This window comes from Pseudoliparis swirei, chromosome 14, assembly GCF_029220125.1.
Source record: "Pseudoliparis swirei isolate HS2019 ecotype Mariana Trench chromosome 14, NWPU_hadal_v1, whole genome shotgun sequence".
Classification (NCBI taxonomy): Eukaryota; Metazoa; Chordata; class Actinopteri; order Perciformes; family Liparidae; genus Pseudoliparis; species Pseudoliparis swirei.
The window spans coordinates 3184232-3202961 of NC_079401.1; the positions used below are offsets into that span (position 1 = coordinate 3184232).

Genomic DNA, 18730 nt, shown 5'->3' on the forward strand with positions numbered 1-18730 from the left:
GCCTCATGACCAGCTGCACGGGGTCATGTCTGTGCCGCTTGCCGGTGGTTTGATGCCGATCTGCGTACGTGTGGTATGTGGAGGGCAGTAAGCTTCCTTTCACACAGAGTAATATTCAAACTAGTGATCCACTGACACATTGTGGTTACCTTTGTTTTAAAAACAGTGCAGTGGGCCTTTATTTCAACAGGAAAGTGCTCTTCTTGCATACATCGTTAGCATCTCTTGGTACATTCAGTATGGCCACAGATAATCCAGAACATGAAACGGTTAATACAAAACAATTGCCGTTGTTATAGCTGATAAGAGCCACGTGGTTATCACCGTGGAAAGAAAACAAGACACGGAGATGATTGCAGAAGCTGCAGATGTTGATTTATCTTCAGTTCCGTGGGTTTATACCGGTGTCCGGTGATGTTTTCATCGTTTTAATGGTCATTTACAGGTTGGGTGTGTGTTGGGTAGCATTGTTCCCTCCAGCCCTGACAGATGGGGACACTGGTTTGGGTCACATGCTTCCAGAGATTCGTAAAGTGAATAACAATGAGAGAAAACTGGGGGGAAAAAATGGCATTAAAGCAAACTGGAAAACTTAAATGTTAAGGTCACACACACATTTTAACTCAAACACACACGTGGATTAGGAATCGATTAAGTTGACGACAAAAAAACGCCACCCGTTTCTTGTGCAAAGATTTTTTTTCCTTCAGGAATGAAAGCATGTAATGGCACGTTGATATTTCCTTTCTCGAAGGATAAATAGTTAAAAAAATAACAACGACGATTGAAGAAAATTCATAAAACGTGTACAGGAGACGAAATCCTACATTCAGGCCCAAAGCCTTTTCTCTCTGACGGTGAACTTCCTCTAAGTGCAAAGTTTTGCCTCACGATTCACGAAAGGATCCCATCGCGCGGCAGGATTTTGGTCCAACGTCTGTTTTCAGCAACAATCCCTGCAGGGCGCGTTTCGACTTCAAAGAAGGCTCATTCTGATGTTTTGATCCACCGTCCGAATGATACGGCAGAACCAATATATTTTGGATCCCCAACGTTCAGCAACGAGCGTGGCGCCCCCCGCCCCGGGTCTCCCCGTGGTTTCCATTGTTCAGTTATAGGGAAGTAAACCTGGATTTGGCTGCAGTTCTATATCATCACTGCAGTGGCATGTTCTTGTTTGAGTGGATTTAGTGGGTCGTTAAACTCATCTGTTGACACTCTTTCTCCATATCAATGCATTTTGTTGGTTATATTTTTTACACTGAGCTTGTGCTATCACGCATATAGCAGCTATACATCTACATTTCACATCTACTCTGCGGCTGTAAGCGGTCTACATGGATGATACTTTTGAACGCTTGATGGCTATTAAAACCGCAATAAGCTTATTTTTACATATCCAAACAAAATGTGCATCCCGGACTGCGGAGGCACGCTAACGTCTCGAGCTTTGCCGATGTCGCCCGCACCGCTTTTGTATTTCTGTGGATCTAGAAACTAAAAATCGCTGAAAACATAGAAACACAATTGATGAAATGTACAAGCAAAGGATAATTATCTGGTCCCTGATGATTCCAGTCTCAGAAATGCTAACGGACCAGAATGTTTTAACATAAAAAGTTAAGTCTTTGACGTTTTAGGTGCATTAAACGCTAAAACGGTGGTCAACAACCTGCGCTTGCTTTTTTGTTCTGGTCCCTACGTGACATTTAAAGACCGCGTCGTCTTTAGTTTCTGGTGCCGGCACGTTCCTCTGGAATAATTTGGCAAACCAAACTTTTAGGCTCAAGCTGGTTCTGAGCGATGCCTCAGGGTATCGCTCAGAAGTTCCTGTTTGGATGTATCGAGGGAAGCAAAATGGCGCAGAGAAAACCGCAGGAAGATGTTAGTTATTCGTCAGGTTTTTTTACAATCTTTACGGGCGGACCCTGCTCAGTTCTGCGGGGTGCAGAAATACGTTTGCGACCCGCAGTAATAATTCTGTGGCGTGGAAAAGTAGTTACTGTGGTGATGGTGGTGATGGTTGCTCTGCGGGGTGGAGTAGTAGTTGTGATGGTGGTGGTTGTGACTCTGGATGTTTCCGTAGGCAAAGAGGAGGGGGGCCGTGGAAGACGGCGGCGTTTGCCGAGTGGGAGCAACGCCCGCCGCCAGGGTGCCGGTGCGTTGGATGGAGCCGTACCAACTGGACGTGCCCGGCTGGGGGGGGGTGGACAGGAGGCTGAGGGAGGAGGAGGAGGAATCAAGCAAAAGTCATTTCATCACACGGGGTATTGATTTCTCTCGGGTGTGCGCCCACCTGGCCCGATCGGTCCGGCTAGTCACGCTTCTGGACAGGTCGTCATCGCTGTCGTACCGCCGAGGGTTGTCGAAGAAATACGCCCTGGAGCTGAAGCTGTGGCTGTTGATCATCCCTCCTGGGGCCTGAGGGGCACAAGGGATCCATTACATGCGTCGCCCTGGAGGGTCACGGCTCCGTCCCACCGCCGCCTGACAACACAACATGTTAAGGTACCAGGTTCTGGTTCGGTTTCTGGACTCGGAAGAAAACCACCACCAGACTTGTCGGTAGAAGCTCCCAGAAGAACAGAATGATCCCGAAAGCAACGTAGGCTTCGCCGCTGATCTCCTGCACATCAGCCTGACACACACACACAGAACATGTTAGGTATCCTGCTCTGGCATTCGGGCTTTTTACATCATGCCTTACACCAGGGGCGTCAAACTCATTTTCACCGTGGGCCGCATCAGCATCATGGCTGCCCTCTTAAAGGGCCGGTGTAACTGAAACACTCTATGAACTACTCCCGAACATATTGTTAAATAACTCCCTTTGCATTTGATTCTTGTTTATTTGAATGTAGAAATATTATACATAAGAAAAAGTCTCCAATATTATCACATACATCCATTGAACTTGAAACCTTCAAAATAAAAGCACAGGATATTTCTTTTGAAATGTCTTTAAGAAAGGGTGATCAAATGTCTTTCAAGCCATCAGGGGCCACATCAAATGACGTGGTGGGCTGAATTCGGCCCGCGGGCCTTGTGTTTGACACCTGTGCCTTACACTATCGATATCGCTTGTGTCTGGCAGCCTTAAAGGGCCAGTGTGCACGATTTGGCACGTTGCAACCAACGCAAACTTCAACCAAGAGAACTACGGGGGGCCGATGTAGACTCATTGTTTGGTCTACTACTGGCGCCACACGGCGGCCAGCAGGGACAGAATCAAGTTGAGATTATGCCCCCCCCCCCCCCCCACACACACAGGGTTTCTGGGTGCCGTACCTGATCAGAGACGCTGTACCATCCGTAGTTGAAGGGCCCGGGTCGGTCCTGCGGCGACAGGGCCACCGCCACCAGGTTGAAGCAGGCTCTGGACGTGTAGAGCAGGATCACCGTGGACCCGATGGCTGTGGCCTGGCACACCGACGTGCCCTGGGCGGAGGAGCAACCGCGCTTACTACAAGTCATGCGTCAGGCTTTTACTGTCGGGGAGATGAGAACTCACGAGCTCCCCCTTTTTTTTTTATTTTATAAAAGAAGATACAGTAGTAGTTTGAGTTTGAATGTGACCGTGTGCGTGGGTACGCTGCAGTGTGCGATCAGGTCACCTTGGACTCCAGGTAAACGTTGGCGGAGGACATCTTGGCGGTCTTGAAGACGCAGACGGCCAGAGAGACGGCACACAGCACGAACAGGCTGTCGTTGATCAGGACCCGGGCCAGCACCGCGTGGCGGATACCCCCATCACTGGGGAGACAAAGGGCACGGAGCCTCGAGTGAAGCTGTTCGAGAGGGGGGGGGGGGGGGGCTGTTCTTGGCTTCGGTTCGTTTACCTGGGAGATTCAGAGCGCTCCAGAGCCGCCTGCACCAACAACGCACACGTTAGATTCACCACCAGGAAAAATACCCCGAGGCACAGGAAGAGCAAGCACAGAGGAACCCTGAGGAGAGAAGGAGATGAGGGAGAGTGAGAGGAGGAGGAGAGAAGGACAGGAGGAGAATGAGAGAAGGAGAAAAGAAGAGGAGAGGGTGAGAGAAGGACAGGAGGAGAATGAGAGGAGGAGAGAAGGGGAGAGGAGGAGAAAAGAAGAGGAGCGGAGGAGAGAAGGACATGAGGAGAATGAGAGGAGTAGAGACAGTGTGAGGACAGCCAAAGCAATGGGTCCTTTTTCCTTACATAACAACTCATTCAAAATGCTGTGTGTGTCTGTGTGTGTGTGTGTGTGTGTGGTTGATAACTGAATTACACGTCTATATTCTGATGACAAAGGACAAAATAAACGTCAAACAGCGATAAAAGAGAAGTGAACAGGACGGACTCACCTGTATTTGGTGAGCTCTGGGGAGTACTTGGCTTTAGCCTTGAACATCACCTGTCCAAAGGAAAGTCATGACTCATTACAGAGATACACATGCTGCTTTAAGTGCTGTACAGATCACAGCTTGGTCTCCAGATGATGATGTCATCGTTGAGAGGAATAAACACATCTCTCATCTCTCCTGTCGGAGCCTCCAGCCTGAGCTTCGCCTCCGAGCATCATGTTTGATTGAGATTTAGAGGCTGTGGACGTAAACACTCCTTTTGTGTGAGAGCGGAGGCCAGAGGGAGGTCATGGTAACCCGCGGATGAAGCAGCCAGCCAACAGAACTAAATGAATAAATAAATACGATATCAAGGAGGAAATGTTTCAAAATCAATATTATGTATTTTTAATTTGTGGCAGAGAATGAGATTTGATAGGCTGCAGCTTTCCCGTCGGGTTATAAAAGGGGAAGTGAAGAGCAGGAGTCATGCCTGACTCATCAGTGTGTGTGTGTGTGTGTGTGTCAGACAGGATGTGGAGCGCCGTTTCTCCACCAGGTTGAACAAATCCACAGCGTTTTAGTCAAATATGGTGGTGAGGACACTTTGATTTAGCCAAACTGAATTAAAACTATATTATTTGTGGAGTCCTAAAGATATTAAATTAGTCGGGAAACAATAAATATATTTTTGATTCATAACTTCAACATAACCAGGATTGTACGGAGGGAGAACACGACATCTCTTACTCGGGTCTGACTCAAACACCACAAGTAGGGAAGGTGTGTTCCAGAGCTGGCCGGTCACATGGTCACATGGTCTCATAGTCACATGGTCTTCCCCAACATAGATTGAGATGAACACTTCTAAAACTCACGATGACCATTTTATTGGTGATAATGGAAAGAAAACAGTCAGTTTAAAGTCCTTTCAGGACATTTAGTGCAACTTCCTGGATTCCCTGTTACCCTCACAAGGTGGAGTTATTCCTGTGAGGTCACTGCGTTGACCAACAGGCCTCACATGAAGAACCATAACCATGTGTCTTATTTAATCTGGACCATGCAACACACACTCCTCTCACCGGCCAATGACCTGCTCTGCTAATGTGCTCTCAATTAACCAATTAGTTATCCGGTGGTCCATAAAACAAACTGTCAAAGCATCATGGGAGCTGTAGTTATGCAACATCTGGTTTTCTAAAATCTGACAACTGGTGTGTGTTTAAAAAAAATGTTTTACTGCAAATCCAATGTGTCCAAATGTATTTGTCCCCCCGCCCCTGTGCAGTCCTACCTGTGTGAAGTAGAGGTTCAGGAGGCAGAGGGTGAAGAACTGCAGGCACACGGGGCAGCAGTAGAGCAGCCAGTAGGCCAGAGGCTGCAGCCGGTTGGCCTGCACCACATTTCTGAAGTAGAAGGAGAAGAGGGTCGTCCTCAGCGCGGCCCACAGCAGGCACAGGAACAGGAACACGCTCTGGTAGCTGAAGCGCTTGTGTCCGTAGTGCAGGATGAGCCACAGCTGCAGGTAGACGAAGGCGAACAGGACGCAGTACAGGACGGTGTACACGGCCGTGAGGCCGAGCTCGAGTGTCGGGGAGATCGCCGCTCCGGGGGACTCCTCCAGTGAGGTAAACAAGTGGGACTCGACCTCCTCTCCGGCCGACAACATCTCCACTGGCCCCGCTCACTAACACATGGGATGCTGCGCGGGCAGAAACACACACTGCAACTGGGTCAGACCCGGGTTAGATGCCCCGCGGATGACTACAAAAAGACGAGGTTATTCGGGTGAAGACGTGCGATGAAAGCAGTTTATTCTGCAAAGAAGTGTCATAGTGAAGCTGCGCCGGGGTATAAATCCGATACTGGGCTGAAGAAGATGTGGGGTCTAGTTTTAAGAAAATGCGCGAGGGTAAAAAATAAGAAGAAAGGGGGAAAGAAAACAAGAGAGGTCCATCTGTGAATCTCTGCAAAGCTGTTCTCTGCAAAAAAACAACTTAAGGGGGGGGACACCTCCAGATCAGCTGTGATGCAGTTTTAGACCCGCCCCCGTTGCGCTCCACTAAAACGGAAACTGGTGTTTCATGGGCCGCCATCTTGGCTCAATTTGAGGCTCATTTGCTCGCGACACAGCGCACTGCGGAGCCACAGATTCTCGCCAGTTTCCGAGCAAAATCCACGGCTAAATCCCCCAAGAAAAACACGCCAACTTTCTCATTGCTTCGCTTCATTGGCTAATGCAGCCGCCCAACCTCTATAGATCCATCACTCCATTGGTTCACGATGATGTCAGCTGCGGCAGTGGCCGCCCTTTACGTGCTTGTGATTGGATAGGTGTTAAAGCCAAACCGGTTCCCCAATCTCATTGGCTCAACCAAGCAAGTAGGCGTATCTTGCTGAGAAAAGAGACATCAAAACAATTTACGTCAAGTTACTGAACAATAAAAAACCGTTGGGAGAAACTGCGGTGGCCTTCAAAATAAAAGCTTAAAACGCTGGCGTGTACAACACTGAAACATTTGGGAGCGACTGTAAAACAGCCACATATATAGCTAAACATTCTGACAGTATCATTGTCACGTTTATCATACCAGTGTGGACAACTCAAGAACCTCGCAATACATTGTATGATTAAATGGCAACCGGAAGTTGGTTTAAGTCTTTTAGCTTGACACCTTTTTCAAACTTCACTGGGCAGCTTCAGGACACACAACTTCACACAGGTTCTTGTTACAACGTTAGGACTCCAACGGACATATATATATATATATATATATATATATATATATATATATATTTTGTATTCCCGAGTGTTGACGTTATCTCGCCAAATGGACGAACACTCCTCGGCAGGAAGCTAGGATGAACGTGCACCGCATCCTTCACAACTAAATAAGCGTCGTTATTGGGCCTTTCTTCTTGATATACGTCTGGGGAAAGATGTTGCTTTTTAAACCAGCGTCATAATGTAAGCTGTCTGCGTTAACCGCGGCGACTACCCGTGGTTTGTAACGTTTGTGCCGCTTGGACAGACACAAGTTGAACTTAAACTCCTCCTCTCAGGTAACGCTCACATTAACTTTACTTTTTATTATCTCCACCGCAGACATAATCTTTAGTAATCATGGCTGTTATTAAATACACCTGGTCTGTCCGCCCGTCACGTGTCAAAGGTCACATGAGTGCTTTTATTGAAACCCTTCCTTGGTGTTATACTAAATGGTTCCATACAGACAGCATTGCTATTTTTTGTTTATTCCTCTCTGCTGATAACACCTCCTCTCTCCTCCCTCCTGCCTCCTGCCTCCTCCAACAGTCCACTCTCTCCCCTCGGACACCAACGCACGCACACCTACAGAACAGAGCCTCTCCTCCATCATGTGGACGTGCATTGCCGTGTCCCTGCTGTGCATGGGGTTAGCCGGGTGTATTGAGAAGGCCGCCACGCCGGCCCTGATGGAACACACCGCCGCCGACTTCAACGAGAAATTGCATTCCGGGAAGACGATGTTCGTCTATTTCCAGCAGCAAGGTAGGTTTGAAATACCCGTCGCTCGCGTCGACGTTCCGGGATGCAAGCGGCTGCATCCACAACGCCTTGTAACCCCTCTGATCTCTTCTCCCCAGTCTCCGACACCGTCTCGCTCTTCCTGATGGAGCTGGAGCAGTCCGCCGACGCTCTGAAGTATTATGGCGTGCTGGTTGGCAAGGTAACCGTGGTCCAGCTGTCCACGAAGTTCAACATTGAGATTGTTTTATTGAGATGTATACCGGCAGCTCAGTGTCTTTTTGCCCCTTTTTTCCTTCTTCTTCTGTTCAGGTCGACTGCAATGAAGAGCCGGTTCTCGGGTACTGCACGGAGGAGAAGGCCTTGAACACGGCGTTCCTCTTCAGGTGTGTGGGGAGTGCAGAGGGAGCTGGGAGATAAGTTGTGTGCATGGTACTGACGTTGTCTTTTCTCATGTCTTTCTGCCAGGGCGGGCAAGGAGTTCCTGGGTTTTAACTTGAACACCGTGTTCAGCGTCAACTCCATCGTCTCCGAGGTCTTATTGTGAGTCATCACTCCGTCGGTCCTTCTGAAACTTTTTTCAAATGGTGTTTTATAAGATAGTGATAAGTAGCACTTTTATTTACATAGTGTTGCGATTGTTTAATACTAAATATATTTTTTGTTCAGTTATTTTAATTATTTTGCAATCGTTTAATACTAAATGTAACTTTTTGTTTAGTTATTTCAATTATTTTGCACGAAAAAAACTAAACCAAAAAAAATATATTGCACATCATTTATTCAAGCTATTTATTTCATAATGTCGTTTTCTATCAACTATTTAGAATTTAATTTGAGACTTTTTTCACTTTTATTGATTTAATAGAATTCTTCTCTGCAGTTGACTGCAGCATCAATATTTACCTGTTTGACATGTTCCTTCATTATTATTATTATTAACAAACACTCACACCCCATATATTAACATGAACAACCAATTACTTCCCACATATTAACATGAACAACTACTCACACCCCACATATTAACATGAACAACCGCTCAGACTCCACACATTTACATGAACAACCAAACACACCTTAACTGTTGAAACCCTTAAGAGAGATGGACTTTTTAGTTTGGGGTCTTTTATATATATATTTATATAGTTTCATATATACAGGACTGTCTCAGAAAATTAGAATATTGTGATAAAGTTCTTTATTTTCTGTAATGCAATTAAAAAAAAATATGCATTCTGGATTCATTACAAATCAACTGAAATATTGCAAGCCTTTTATTCTTTTAATATTGCTGATTATGGCTTACAGCTTAAGAAAACTCTAAAATCCTATCTCATAAAATTTGAATATTTCCTCAGACCAAGTAAAAAAAAAGATTTATAACAGCAAAACAAAATCAAACATTTGAAAATGTGTTTCCAGGTGTTTCGAGTTAATTAGACGATTCAAGTGATTTGTTTAATACCCTACTAGTATACTTTTTCATGATATTCTAATATTTAGAGATAGGATATTTGAGTTTTCTTAAGCTGTAAGCCATAATCAGCAATATTAAAAGAATAAAAGGCTTGCAATATTTCAGTTGATTTGTAATGAATCCAGAATGCATGACCTTTTTGTTTTTTTAATTGCATTACAGAAAATAAAGAACTTTATCACAATATTCTAATTTTCTGAGACAGTCCTGTATATATATTTATATATATATATATTGATATTTATATTTCTATAAATATTATTTTTATATATAAATATATACATTTTTATATTTTGGGTCTTTAATATATAATCTTTTAAATATAAATATATATATATATTTATAGTTTTTAATATGTATATACATTTTTATTTATATATATATATGCATATATATTTTTATTTATATAAATATATTTACATATATATTTTATATATATATTTTTCTATTTTGGGTCTTTTATTTATATATATATATGTTTATTTATATATATATATATACACATATATATTGGTCTCTCTTCCAGCGCCATTCTGCGTGAAGAGATCAAGTACATCCACACAGAGAGTGACCTGCTGGCCTTGGAGAACGCAGCCAGAGGGAAGAAGGACGTCGCGCTGGGCTACGTCAGCAGTCTGGGATCACAAGGTATGGAAACAAGAGGACGGACGGGGCGGAGGCAGAGTGTCCGTGACGGAGGTGATCTGGCTGCGTTTTAACTGATTGATTTGACTTAACCGACCAATTACATTAATGTGATGCTTTGCTGCTGATTGGTGTAACCTCAGAGCACCGGTCGATGATGGAGACGGCGTATGTGTACGGATCCAAATACCAGTTCGGCCTCATAACCGGAGGCCCGGTTTTGAACCACCTGGGGTAGGTTGCGTCTATCTTTCTTTATTATCTGGGTTCCTTTTCATTGTGTTTTCATCCATCTTTCCTTCTCCGTGTGGTCGAGCAGCCTCGATGAGAAGTCTCCCTCGTCCCAGGTGTGGTTCCTCCACTGCGGAGGAGCTCACAGCGGGTCCAAGGCCTCCGAGCACTGCCCCTCCACCCGCATGAGCAAACCGCTGTCCACGCTCGGCATCCACTCCTTCCTGCAGCTCATGGAGGCTCCGCTTGTGGTGAGCCGGGTGGGAGGAGAGAGTTCATCGGATTCCAAACGCTCTTTGAGAAATGAGCCGTTTCGTGACACTATTTTGGGTGTTGGTTAAACGATTTCCATGCATTAATTTGTGTTTCCCCACTGCACAGTCTGAAGTCTACGATGACCCGTCCTCAGTCCAGTCCCCTCAGTTCCCCTACCAGGACACCGCCCAGGTCTTCCTGTTCTCTCGCCCCGCCTCCAAGCGGGAGGACCTGCACGCGGCCACCGCTCTGGCCTGGAGGCTCCGCGGCCTCGCCCTGCTGGTGCTCGTGCACAGGTAAGAAGCAGAGGTGACACACATGGATCTGACCCTCTTTACTGAGTTTGAGGGCTAACGCATCACACACAAGCTGCCCAGTTAACTTAAATCTACCTTCTGTGTGTGTTTTCAGGCAGAGTCCTGCGGTGAAGACCCCCGATCAATACACAGCTGCTTACAGGCTGCCGGAGAAAGTATGATGGCCACATAAATACACTCATAAAGAACAATAAGGTGACCTCAAGATGTGAGTTTGATCGTGTGTGTGTGTGTGTGTGCTTCAAGGGTTCAGAGGTGCAGTATTTGAACTCAAACAGCCCCGACGAGCTGCTGGCCCTCATTAAAGAGGAAGAGGAGGAGGAAAAGCCTCTGAGCACGAATACGATCCCGAATACAGAATTCCGTAAGTGTCCGTCGGCAAAAATGGAGAGAATGACGAAATGAAGGCGGGAGGGTGTTCATGGTTATTTGTGTGTGTGTCCCCCCCCCTCCCCCCTCCTCCACCCCCAAAGACAACCTGGACGATGAGATCTCGGTGTCCACCTTCGAAAACCGGCTCAACTCGCTGGACGAGGACTCGCTCACCCAACTGACCTCCGACAACTTCCACGCCGCGGTGGCTCGAAGCGGCCTGACGGTGGCGCTCTTCCACCTCCCGTGTAAGCGGCGCTCTTCCCTCTTGGCACCGGGGAGACGCAGCGGGTCAAACTAACCGTCGTTCTGCTCTCACCACCAGGGGAGGCTGTTTCCAAGACCTTCCTCGGCTCGTACATCGAGGTGGCCGGGAGACTTGCAGGTAATAATAACTCCTTATTATGACAGACCATAATAAGCATAAAACAATAGCAAATAGTACAGGATGAATAAACAAAGTTACAGTTCAGCATTTTAAATTTAAGAAGAACATACTATTTAAAAGTAAATAATACACACCATTAAAAGTAAGTATTAAAAACCATTAAAAGTAAGTATTAAAAACCATTAAAAGTAAGTATTTAAAAGCAAGTAATAAAAACCATTAAAAGTAAGTATTAAAACTATTAAAGATAAGTAATACACACTGTCAAAAGTAAGTTATATGAGCCGTAATAATGTTGCTCAATGAGCAGCTTTCAACTGATTTCTTCGACTATTTTTAAAAGTGCTGGTTTACTTGAAGTTGTAAAGTTTTGGAACCACAGCTCCCATCTATATTTCTTTAAATAGTTTCTGTATTGGCACCATTAAAAGTGTCCAGGAGGTCTCAGAGCCACTTCCTGTTTGTATGTACAGAGCACGTTGTCAGTGATGACGGTTCCTGAGCGTTACGTCATGACTTCTGGGTTCTGGACGTCTCGACTGTCTGTAACTTTCTAAGTGATTCCCGCGTCCTCGATCTTGACGCTCGCCTGATCTCCCCCGAGGTTCCGAGGTCCAGATGACCGCGGTCAACTGTGCCGTGTGGACCGACCTCTGCGCCGCCGAGTCGGGCGCCGCCCCCCCGATCCCGTTCCAGCCGGTCACGGTGTTCCCCACCGTCCTGCTGCTCCGCCCCGGGGAGTCGGCCCAGCACTACGGAGGCATGCTGGGCGCCGACGCGCTGCATCGCTTCATCGCCCTGTGAGTTCTGCTTTAAAAAGACAATTTCAGATTGGGGAAATCTTGCATTCATTGCTTGTAATCATGTGTGTGTAACATGCCATATGTGTGTGTATATGCATGCATTATGTGCACGCACAACTTTACATGTTCCTTCTTTTAACCAGGAGCCTGTCAGCTTCTCCGGCGCTACTGTCCACCCAAGAGGAAGTGACATCATTCCTCCAGGAAGTGCCTCACCTCGGGCCAGCGGGACACGCACCCGATCGAGTCCTGGGGCTGTTTGAGACCGAAGCAGGTGGGAGGCTGTGAAGGACATTTCCTCCATGATGGCGAGGCCTCGGGAGCAGATATCAAAATAAGGACTTTATTCAATCATGTAGTCAAAAGGTTGAGAAGTGTGAGGCTGTGGCCACAAGGTCACGGGGTCATGTCTTCTTTTTATGCTATTCAGTTTATTTTGTATAGCCCCAAATCACCCAGGAGCCAGGACCAGACCCCCCAGTCCAATGGACCCTGTGAGACGTGAAGTCACAAGGACTCCAGCGAGGAAGCGGAGTTAATAATGTGTGATGGAGAGATGAAGATTCATACATAAAGAGAGAGAAGAGGAGAGGAGCTCAGTGTATCCTAAAACGTCCCCCAGCAGCCTCTCATAATAATAGCCACGAGTGCAGAATGATCTCTTCATCTCAGTAGCGTGACGATGATGACGATGATGACGATGATGATGATGTAATGGTGATGGCGCTCTGTGTTGCCAGGTGTTCGGGCGTTCGCTGAAGCGGCAAAGTCCTTGAGAGGAGAAGTGCTGACCGCGCTGCTGACCGGCGGGCTGGCAGAGAAGTGGTGAGGACTCTTTAACTTCCGTCTCGTCCTTCCCGCCTCAAGGTCGTCCCCGACAGCCGAGTCGTACTCGGGTTTGACGAGGAAGGAGGAAGAGGAGGAAGAGAAGGAAGCGGTTTGTTTCTTAGAAAGGGGGCGGAGTTCACTCGGATTATTACACTCCAGTCAGGTGTTGACGGGACTCTTCAGTCACCGGGCGGTCATTAAATATCCTTCAGAATGAGCTTCAAATGTGTGTGTTGCATGTGTGTGTGTGTGTGTGTGTTGTGTGTGTGTGTGTGCTCTTTGCAGGGCGGTGCAGCACAACGTGGCTCTTCCCGCCGTGTTGGCGTTCCCATCCTGGGGGTCTCCCGCCCGGCCCTCCTCCGCGCTGCCCGCCTCCTCCTCCTCCTCCTCCGAGGAGCTGCTGGCCCGCATCAGCACCGCGCTGCTGCACCCGCTGGTACGTCACACGGGCGGGAACCACGAGATCACTGGATCACCAAATAAATGGGTGTCTGATGAGAGTCGACAAAAAATAGAATCATGCCGAGTCGCCTCATACAGTAATGTGTGAGCTGTGAGTTGATCCCTCCCTCTTGAGTTTGTATTCTGCTCGTTTTGAGCTGATGAAGTTCATAATTCATTGAACTGCGGGTCACTTTGGATTTAAGGCCGTGCAATACACCAAATGGGCCTCAGGGTGGCGCTGTTGTTCGCGTTTCTTTTTACCAAGACCGGACCGCAGCAGGTCCAAGAGGTCTGATGTGTTTTCCCAATCTGGGTCTGGATACAGGGGGGGGGGGGCTGTGATAACGTGTTTGAACCTCTCCCTCTCCCTCTCTCTCTCCAGCCGGAGCTGACGGTGGAGAACCTGCCGTCCTTCCTCTCCCTGGGCAAAGGCCTCCTCCTCCTCTTTGTGGGAGAGGAGGAGGACGAGATGGCGAGCAGGCGGAACCAGGCGCTGCTGGAGGAGATGAGAGGACTGGTGGAGCTGGGGGGCCGGCAGGTGGAGCCGTACCTGGTCTGCTGGATCCACCTGTATGTGATGGAGCCATCCAGTCGGTCCTTTATATTTTGAAGCCCCCCCGTTGGTCTTGATTTGTTCTCTCTGTCTTTTCCAGCGGACGCACTCCAGCCGGCCGGTCGGTCCTGGGATCGTTCCTGGGCTCCACGCCCCCCCTCCCGGCCCTGGTCCTGACCCACCTGCCCACTGGAGGTGAGGTCTACCAGTACCCCCCCAACAGGCCCATCGTGGCCTCCTCTGTGCTGCAGTGGGTGCAGAGCGTGGAGGACGGGGCCGATGCTGCAGCAGGTAAGCCGGAGGAGGAGTCAGGCAAGAAGGAGGAGGAGTCAGGCAAGAAGATAGATAGTTAAACAAGTTTATTTTAAAAATAGAACATGTTTTGATGTATTTGACAGTAAAAAATCATGGGATACCCTTTAAAAAAAAAGAAGTATTAATAACCTCTCACACCTCAATCAAAACTCAGGCAAGACAGGCATGACCCTCGTGGGTTTATTTAGTTTAGTAATCTACAATAGAGGTCATCGCTCTGGACAACCAGCCGCTTCACCACAAACATCCTGTTAAAACCCCTCAAGCAACGATGTCGTCTCCTTTTTTAAAAATCTTTATTTTCCAACAGTCGTAAAAAATTACCCGACTATAAAACCCAAGATTTTAAGAGACGTACCGGAAAAAAACTTCAAACCGAGAACAGACGCATGAAAACGACAACAAGCAAGAGGTTTCACAGAACATTAAGCAAAAGCTGTTATAAAGCAACGCTGCCATAGTTGTATTTAAGGAAAGCTTAAAAACCCTGAAAGAAGTAAAAGCCAGCGAGAATAAAACCGTGAATACGATCCTCTTCTCTTCCCGCTCGTTAGTCGCACTAATCGCTCTGCAGTTCCTCTACGTCGGCTTGTTTCTCGAGCAGCTCTATCAGCGCCCGGACGCGCCGCCGTCTGCAACCAATCATCCAACGACGGCCTCACATCTACATCATCTCTCCTGTATGCAAGGCAAGGCAAGGCAAGGCAAGTTTATTTATATAGCACATTTCATACATGAATGCAATTCAAAGTGCTTTACAAAAAATAGATCAAGAATAAGAAATAAAAATAAAAAAAAGGAATACAAAGTGCATCAAAGTAACAATTTAAAAAGGCATAAAAGCATAAAAGAAGATTAATAAAAGAAAAAATAAAGATAAAAATCTAAGTGCAAAGAATCATTCCTTCTGTCGTTGTCTTATTATTTCAGGATTAATACAAGATTCAATTTAAGGCAATGGAGAACATAAACGTTTTTAGCCTGTTTTTGAAAGTAGTAAGAGTTGGTGCAGATCTAAGCTCTTCCGGAAGTTTGTTCCAACTGTGTGTGGCATAATAACTGAATGCTGCTTCACCATGTTTTGTTTTAACCCTGGGAACAGTTAGCAGACCGCCCCACTGATGACCTAAGAGGCCTAGAGGGTTCATAAGGTGGAAGCAAGTCAGAGATATATTTTGGACCTACACCATTTAGAGATTTATAAACGAGCAGCAGTATTTTGAAGTCGATTCTCTGATGTACTGGTAGCCAATGCAGAGACCTGAGAATGGGTGTAATGTGTTCAACTTTCTTAGTCTTTGTTAGGACTCTGGCAGCGGCATTCTGAATAAGTTGTAGCTGTCGAAGTGCTTTTTGGGGAGACCTGAAAAGACTATTACAATAGTCTAACCTACTGGAGATGAAGGCGTGAATTAGTTTTTCTAAATCTTGTTTGGACATAAATCCTCTAATTCTTGCTATATTTTTTAGATGGTAATAGGCTGATTTTGTTATTGATTTGATGTGGGTATTAAAATTCAGATCCGAATCAATTATAACACCTAAATTTTTAACTTGATTTTTCGACTTTAAAGAAAGGGAGTCCAGATGAGCACAAACTTTCAGCCTTTCTTCTTTAGCACCAAACACAATTATCTCGGTTTTATTTTCATTTAGTTGAAGGAAATTTTGGCACATCCAATCATTGATTTGGTCTGTGCACTGACGCAGTAAGTCTATGGAAGCATAGTCACTTGGTGAGAGAGCTATGTATTGAGTGTCGTCCGCAATTATTATGGTAGCGATTTTGTTATTTTGCATAATTCTGCCTAAGGGGAGCATGTAGAGGTTGAATAGAAGAGGCCCAAGGATTGAACCTTGTGGAACACACACGCCATGTTAGTCGCTTGTGGAACTCCACACGCCATGTTAGTCAGCTCAGATACATAGTTGCCAATGGAGACAAAATAGTCCCTGTCTTGTAGGTAGGACTTGAACCAGTCTAGGACCGTACCAGAGAGTCCCAACCAGTTTTTTAGTCTGTCTAGAAGTATTGAATGGTCGACAGTATCAAATGCAGCGCTAAGATCCAATAACACTAGGATAGAAATTTTGCCAGAATCAGTGTTTATGCGAAATATCATTTAGAACCTTAGTGAGAGCAGTTTCAGTGCTGTGATGGGGTCGAAAATTGGGGTCGAAATCCGATTGGGTATTTGTCTAAGATACCATTTGAGGTTAAAAGTTGCTAAGTTTGATAGAGGCGACCTTTTCTATTATAAGTTGCTGATAGACGACCTTTTCTTATTTACTTATAAAGGGTAGATTTGATATAGGTCTGTAGTTGCTAAGTACAGCGCTGCCTAGTAGTTGCTAAGTACAGTAGCGTCTAGTTACATTTCTTTAGTAGAGGCTTAATAACTGCTGTTTTCAAAGCCATTGGAAAAATGCCAGATTGGAGAGAGCTGTTAACTATTTGCAGTAAGTCTGTTGCTAAGCTACAGGTAAAACCTTTTAAAAAGCTTGTGGGCAAAGGATCAAGACAACAGGTAGATAGCTTAAGAAGTTGCAGTTTCCTCCAGAGTTTTGTAGTCAATTGCGTTAAACTGTGTCATGTTTATTAAACTACTTTTGTGTGACTGTGGTGGTGATATCATTTTTTTGTTTAACATAGAAATATTTATGGCTTGTCTGATGTTTAGAATTTTATCCCTAAAAAAGAAAGCGAACTCATTGCATTTATCAGTGGATAGGAGTTCAGGGGCTATTGGTGCCGGGGGTTTAGTCAGCCTATCAACAGTGGCAAATAAAGTGCGTGCATTATTAGTGTTTTTGTTAATGATGTCAGAGAAAAAGGATTGTCTAGCACTTCTCAGTTCTAGATTGTAAAGATTAAGTCTCTCTTTTAAGATGTCATGGTGAATCTGGAGTTCATCTGGAGATGTCATGGTGAATCTGCGGCATCAGAAGAGGCGTCCCCCCCACACACACACTACCGTTCAGAAGTTTGGGGCCACTAAGAAATGTCCTTATTTTTCAATGTAGATAACATTAAATTAATCATAAATACACTCTCTACATAGTTAATGTGTAGATGACTATTCTCTGGTGTTTAATGAAGTCTCTACAGAGGTGTGTAGAGGCCCATCTCCAGTGTTCTAATGGTACATTGTGTTATCGCCTTAGAAGACGAACGGAGGGGTAGAAAACCTTTGAAAACCCTTTTTATGTGAGCGCAGCTGAAAACAGTTATGCTGAGAAGCTATAAAACTGGCCTTCCTTTGAGCCACAAGAAGAACAACATTAATATTTAAAATATAAATCATTATTTATAACCTTGTCGATGTCTTGACTATATTTTATATTCATTTGATAAATATAAGTGTGTGTTTTCATGGAAAACACCAAATTGTCTGGGTGACCCCAAACTTTTGAACGGCAGTGTATCTCCTTTAACACACACACACACACACACACACACAGGTTAAAGGCAGACTAAAACAGCGGCAGGATCGAACTTGTGGCTTTCCTGCCTGAGGAATGTTGAAAGGTTTGCGCAGGCGGCTGAGAGTTGAGCAGCGACACGAGTAAAACAAATAAAAAATCTTTAAATTGAGATGATGATTGTCGAGGCGTTAGCTGTTGACCTCTGACCTTTGGGGCGGGTGATGGCCCGCTGGGACTCGTCCATCTGAACCATAGGATTGCATCACATTCCACAGACCTCGTCGCTGTATACCTCCTCAACACAGTAGAACATTATAAACCCCTAAAAACGACTTCCTTGTTGTGATGTTGTATTTAAAATGGCTCCGTGTAATTCTACATCTGTGTCTCCTCAGGCATGTTGGGTGGAGACAGCTGGCCTCCCGCTTCCGAGTTGTTGGACTTCCTGAAGATCATGGACACGCAGGGCCCCAACATCCGCCAGCAGGCGGCCCCGAAGCCGACGGAGGAGAGCGGCGCGGCGGGAGGAAAATCCGCAGCTCCTCCCGCCTCCATCCAGCACCCTCACACCGAACTGTAGGACGATTAAACATGTTTATCCCTTCACTCTGGCTCTGTTGTTACTTATTCTGTATTCCTCATGAGACCATAAAATATAAATTCATTCAATATTTAAAGAACAAAATAAAAAGACCTTGAGCAAAACCCGTCACCCTGACGTGCTCCCTGTGGCTGCGTCTAGGATGTGTGAATGTAACATGTAGAGTGTCTTTGAGGAGCTTTTAAAGAGCGCTATATAAATTTAATGGGTTATTATTCGCACCAGTCAGCATCGGTACCAGTGTTTTTAATCT

At 45.8% G+C, this 18730-nt stretch overlaps 2 protein-coding genes across 4 annotated transcripts; one reads left to right on the forward strand and one right to left on the reverse strand.

The window, feature by feature from the left end:
• Positions 1-145: 145 nt before the first annotated feature.
• On the reverse strand, positions 146-6480 carry gpr137c (G protein-coupled receptor 137c). The gene is made up of 8 exons (XM_056430970.1): positions 5606-6480; positions 4330-4379; positions 3840-3947; positions 3615-3753; positions 3289-3438; positions 2513-2638; positions 2297-2421; positions 146-2218 (listed from the first exon to the last, which is right to left on the reverse strand). The coding sequence occupies exons 1-8, from the start codon at positions 5978-5980 to the stop codon at positions 1933-1935; spliced, it is 1359 nt and encodes a 452-aa protein (XP_056286945.1). The 5' UTR covers positions 5981-6480; the 3' UTR covers positions 146-1932.
• txndc16 (thioredoxin domain containing 16) lies at positions 5853-18482 on the forward strand. 3 transcript variants are annotated; one of them, XM_056430968.1, is made up of 21 exons: positions 5853-5939; positions 7628-7843; positions 7939-8021; positions 8132-8205; positions 8288-8362; positions 9826-9947; positions 10088-10178; positions 10264-10426; positions 10557-10726; positions 10842-10902; positions 10994-11111; positions 11221-11367; positions 11445-11504; positions 12112-12307; positions 12454-12584; positions 13051-13135; positions 13424-13574; positions 13965-14152; positions 14236-14426; positions 15005-15154; positions 18272-18482. In XM_056430968.1, exons 2-21 carry the CDS (start codon positions 7690-7692, stop codon positions 18454-18456), a joined length of 2595 nt encoding a protein of 864 aa, XP_056286943.1. In that variant the 5' UTR covers positions 5853-5939; positions 7628-7689; the 3' UTR covers positions 18457-18482. The 3 variants fall into 3 exon arrangements, with proteins under 3 accessions (XP_056286943.1, XP_056286942.1, XP_056286944.1); XM_056430967.1 differs by lacking the exon at positions 5853-5939 and adding an exon at positions 7064-7374; XM_056430969.1 differs by lacking the exons at positions 5853-5939; positions 15005-15154 and adding an exon at positions 7066-7374.
• Positions 18483-18730: the final 248 nt, after the last annotated feature.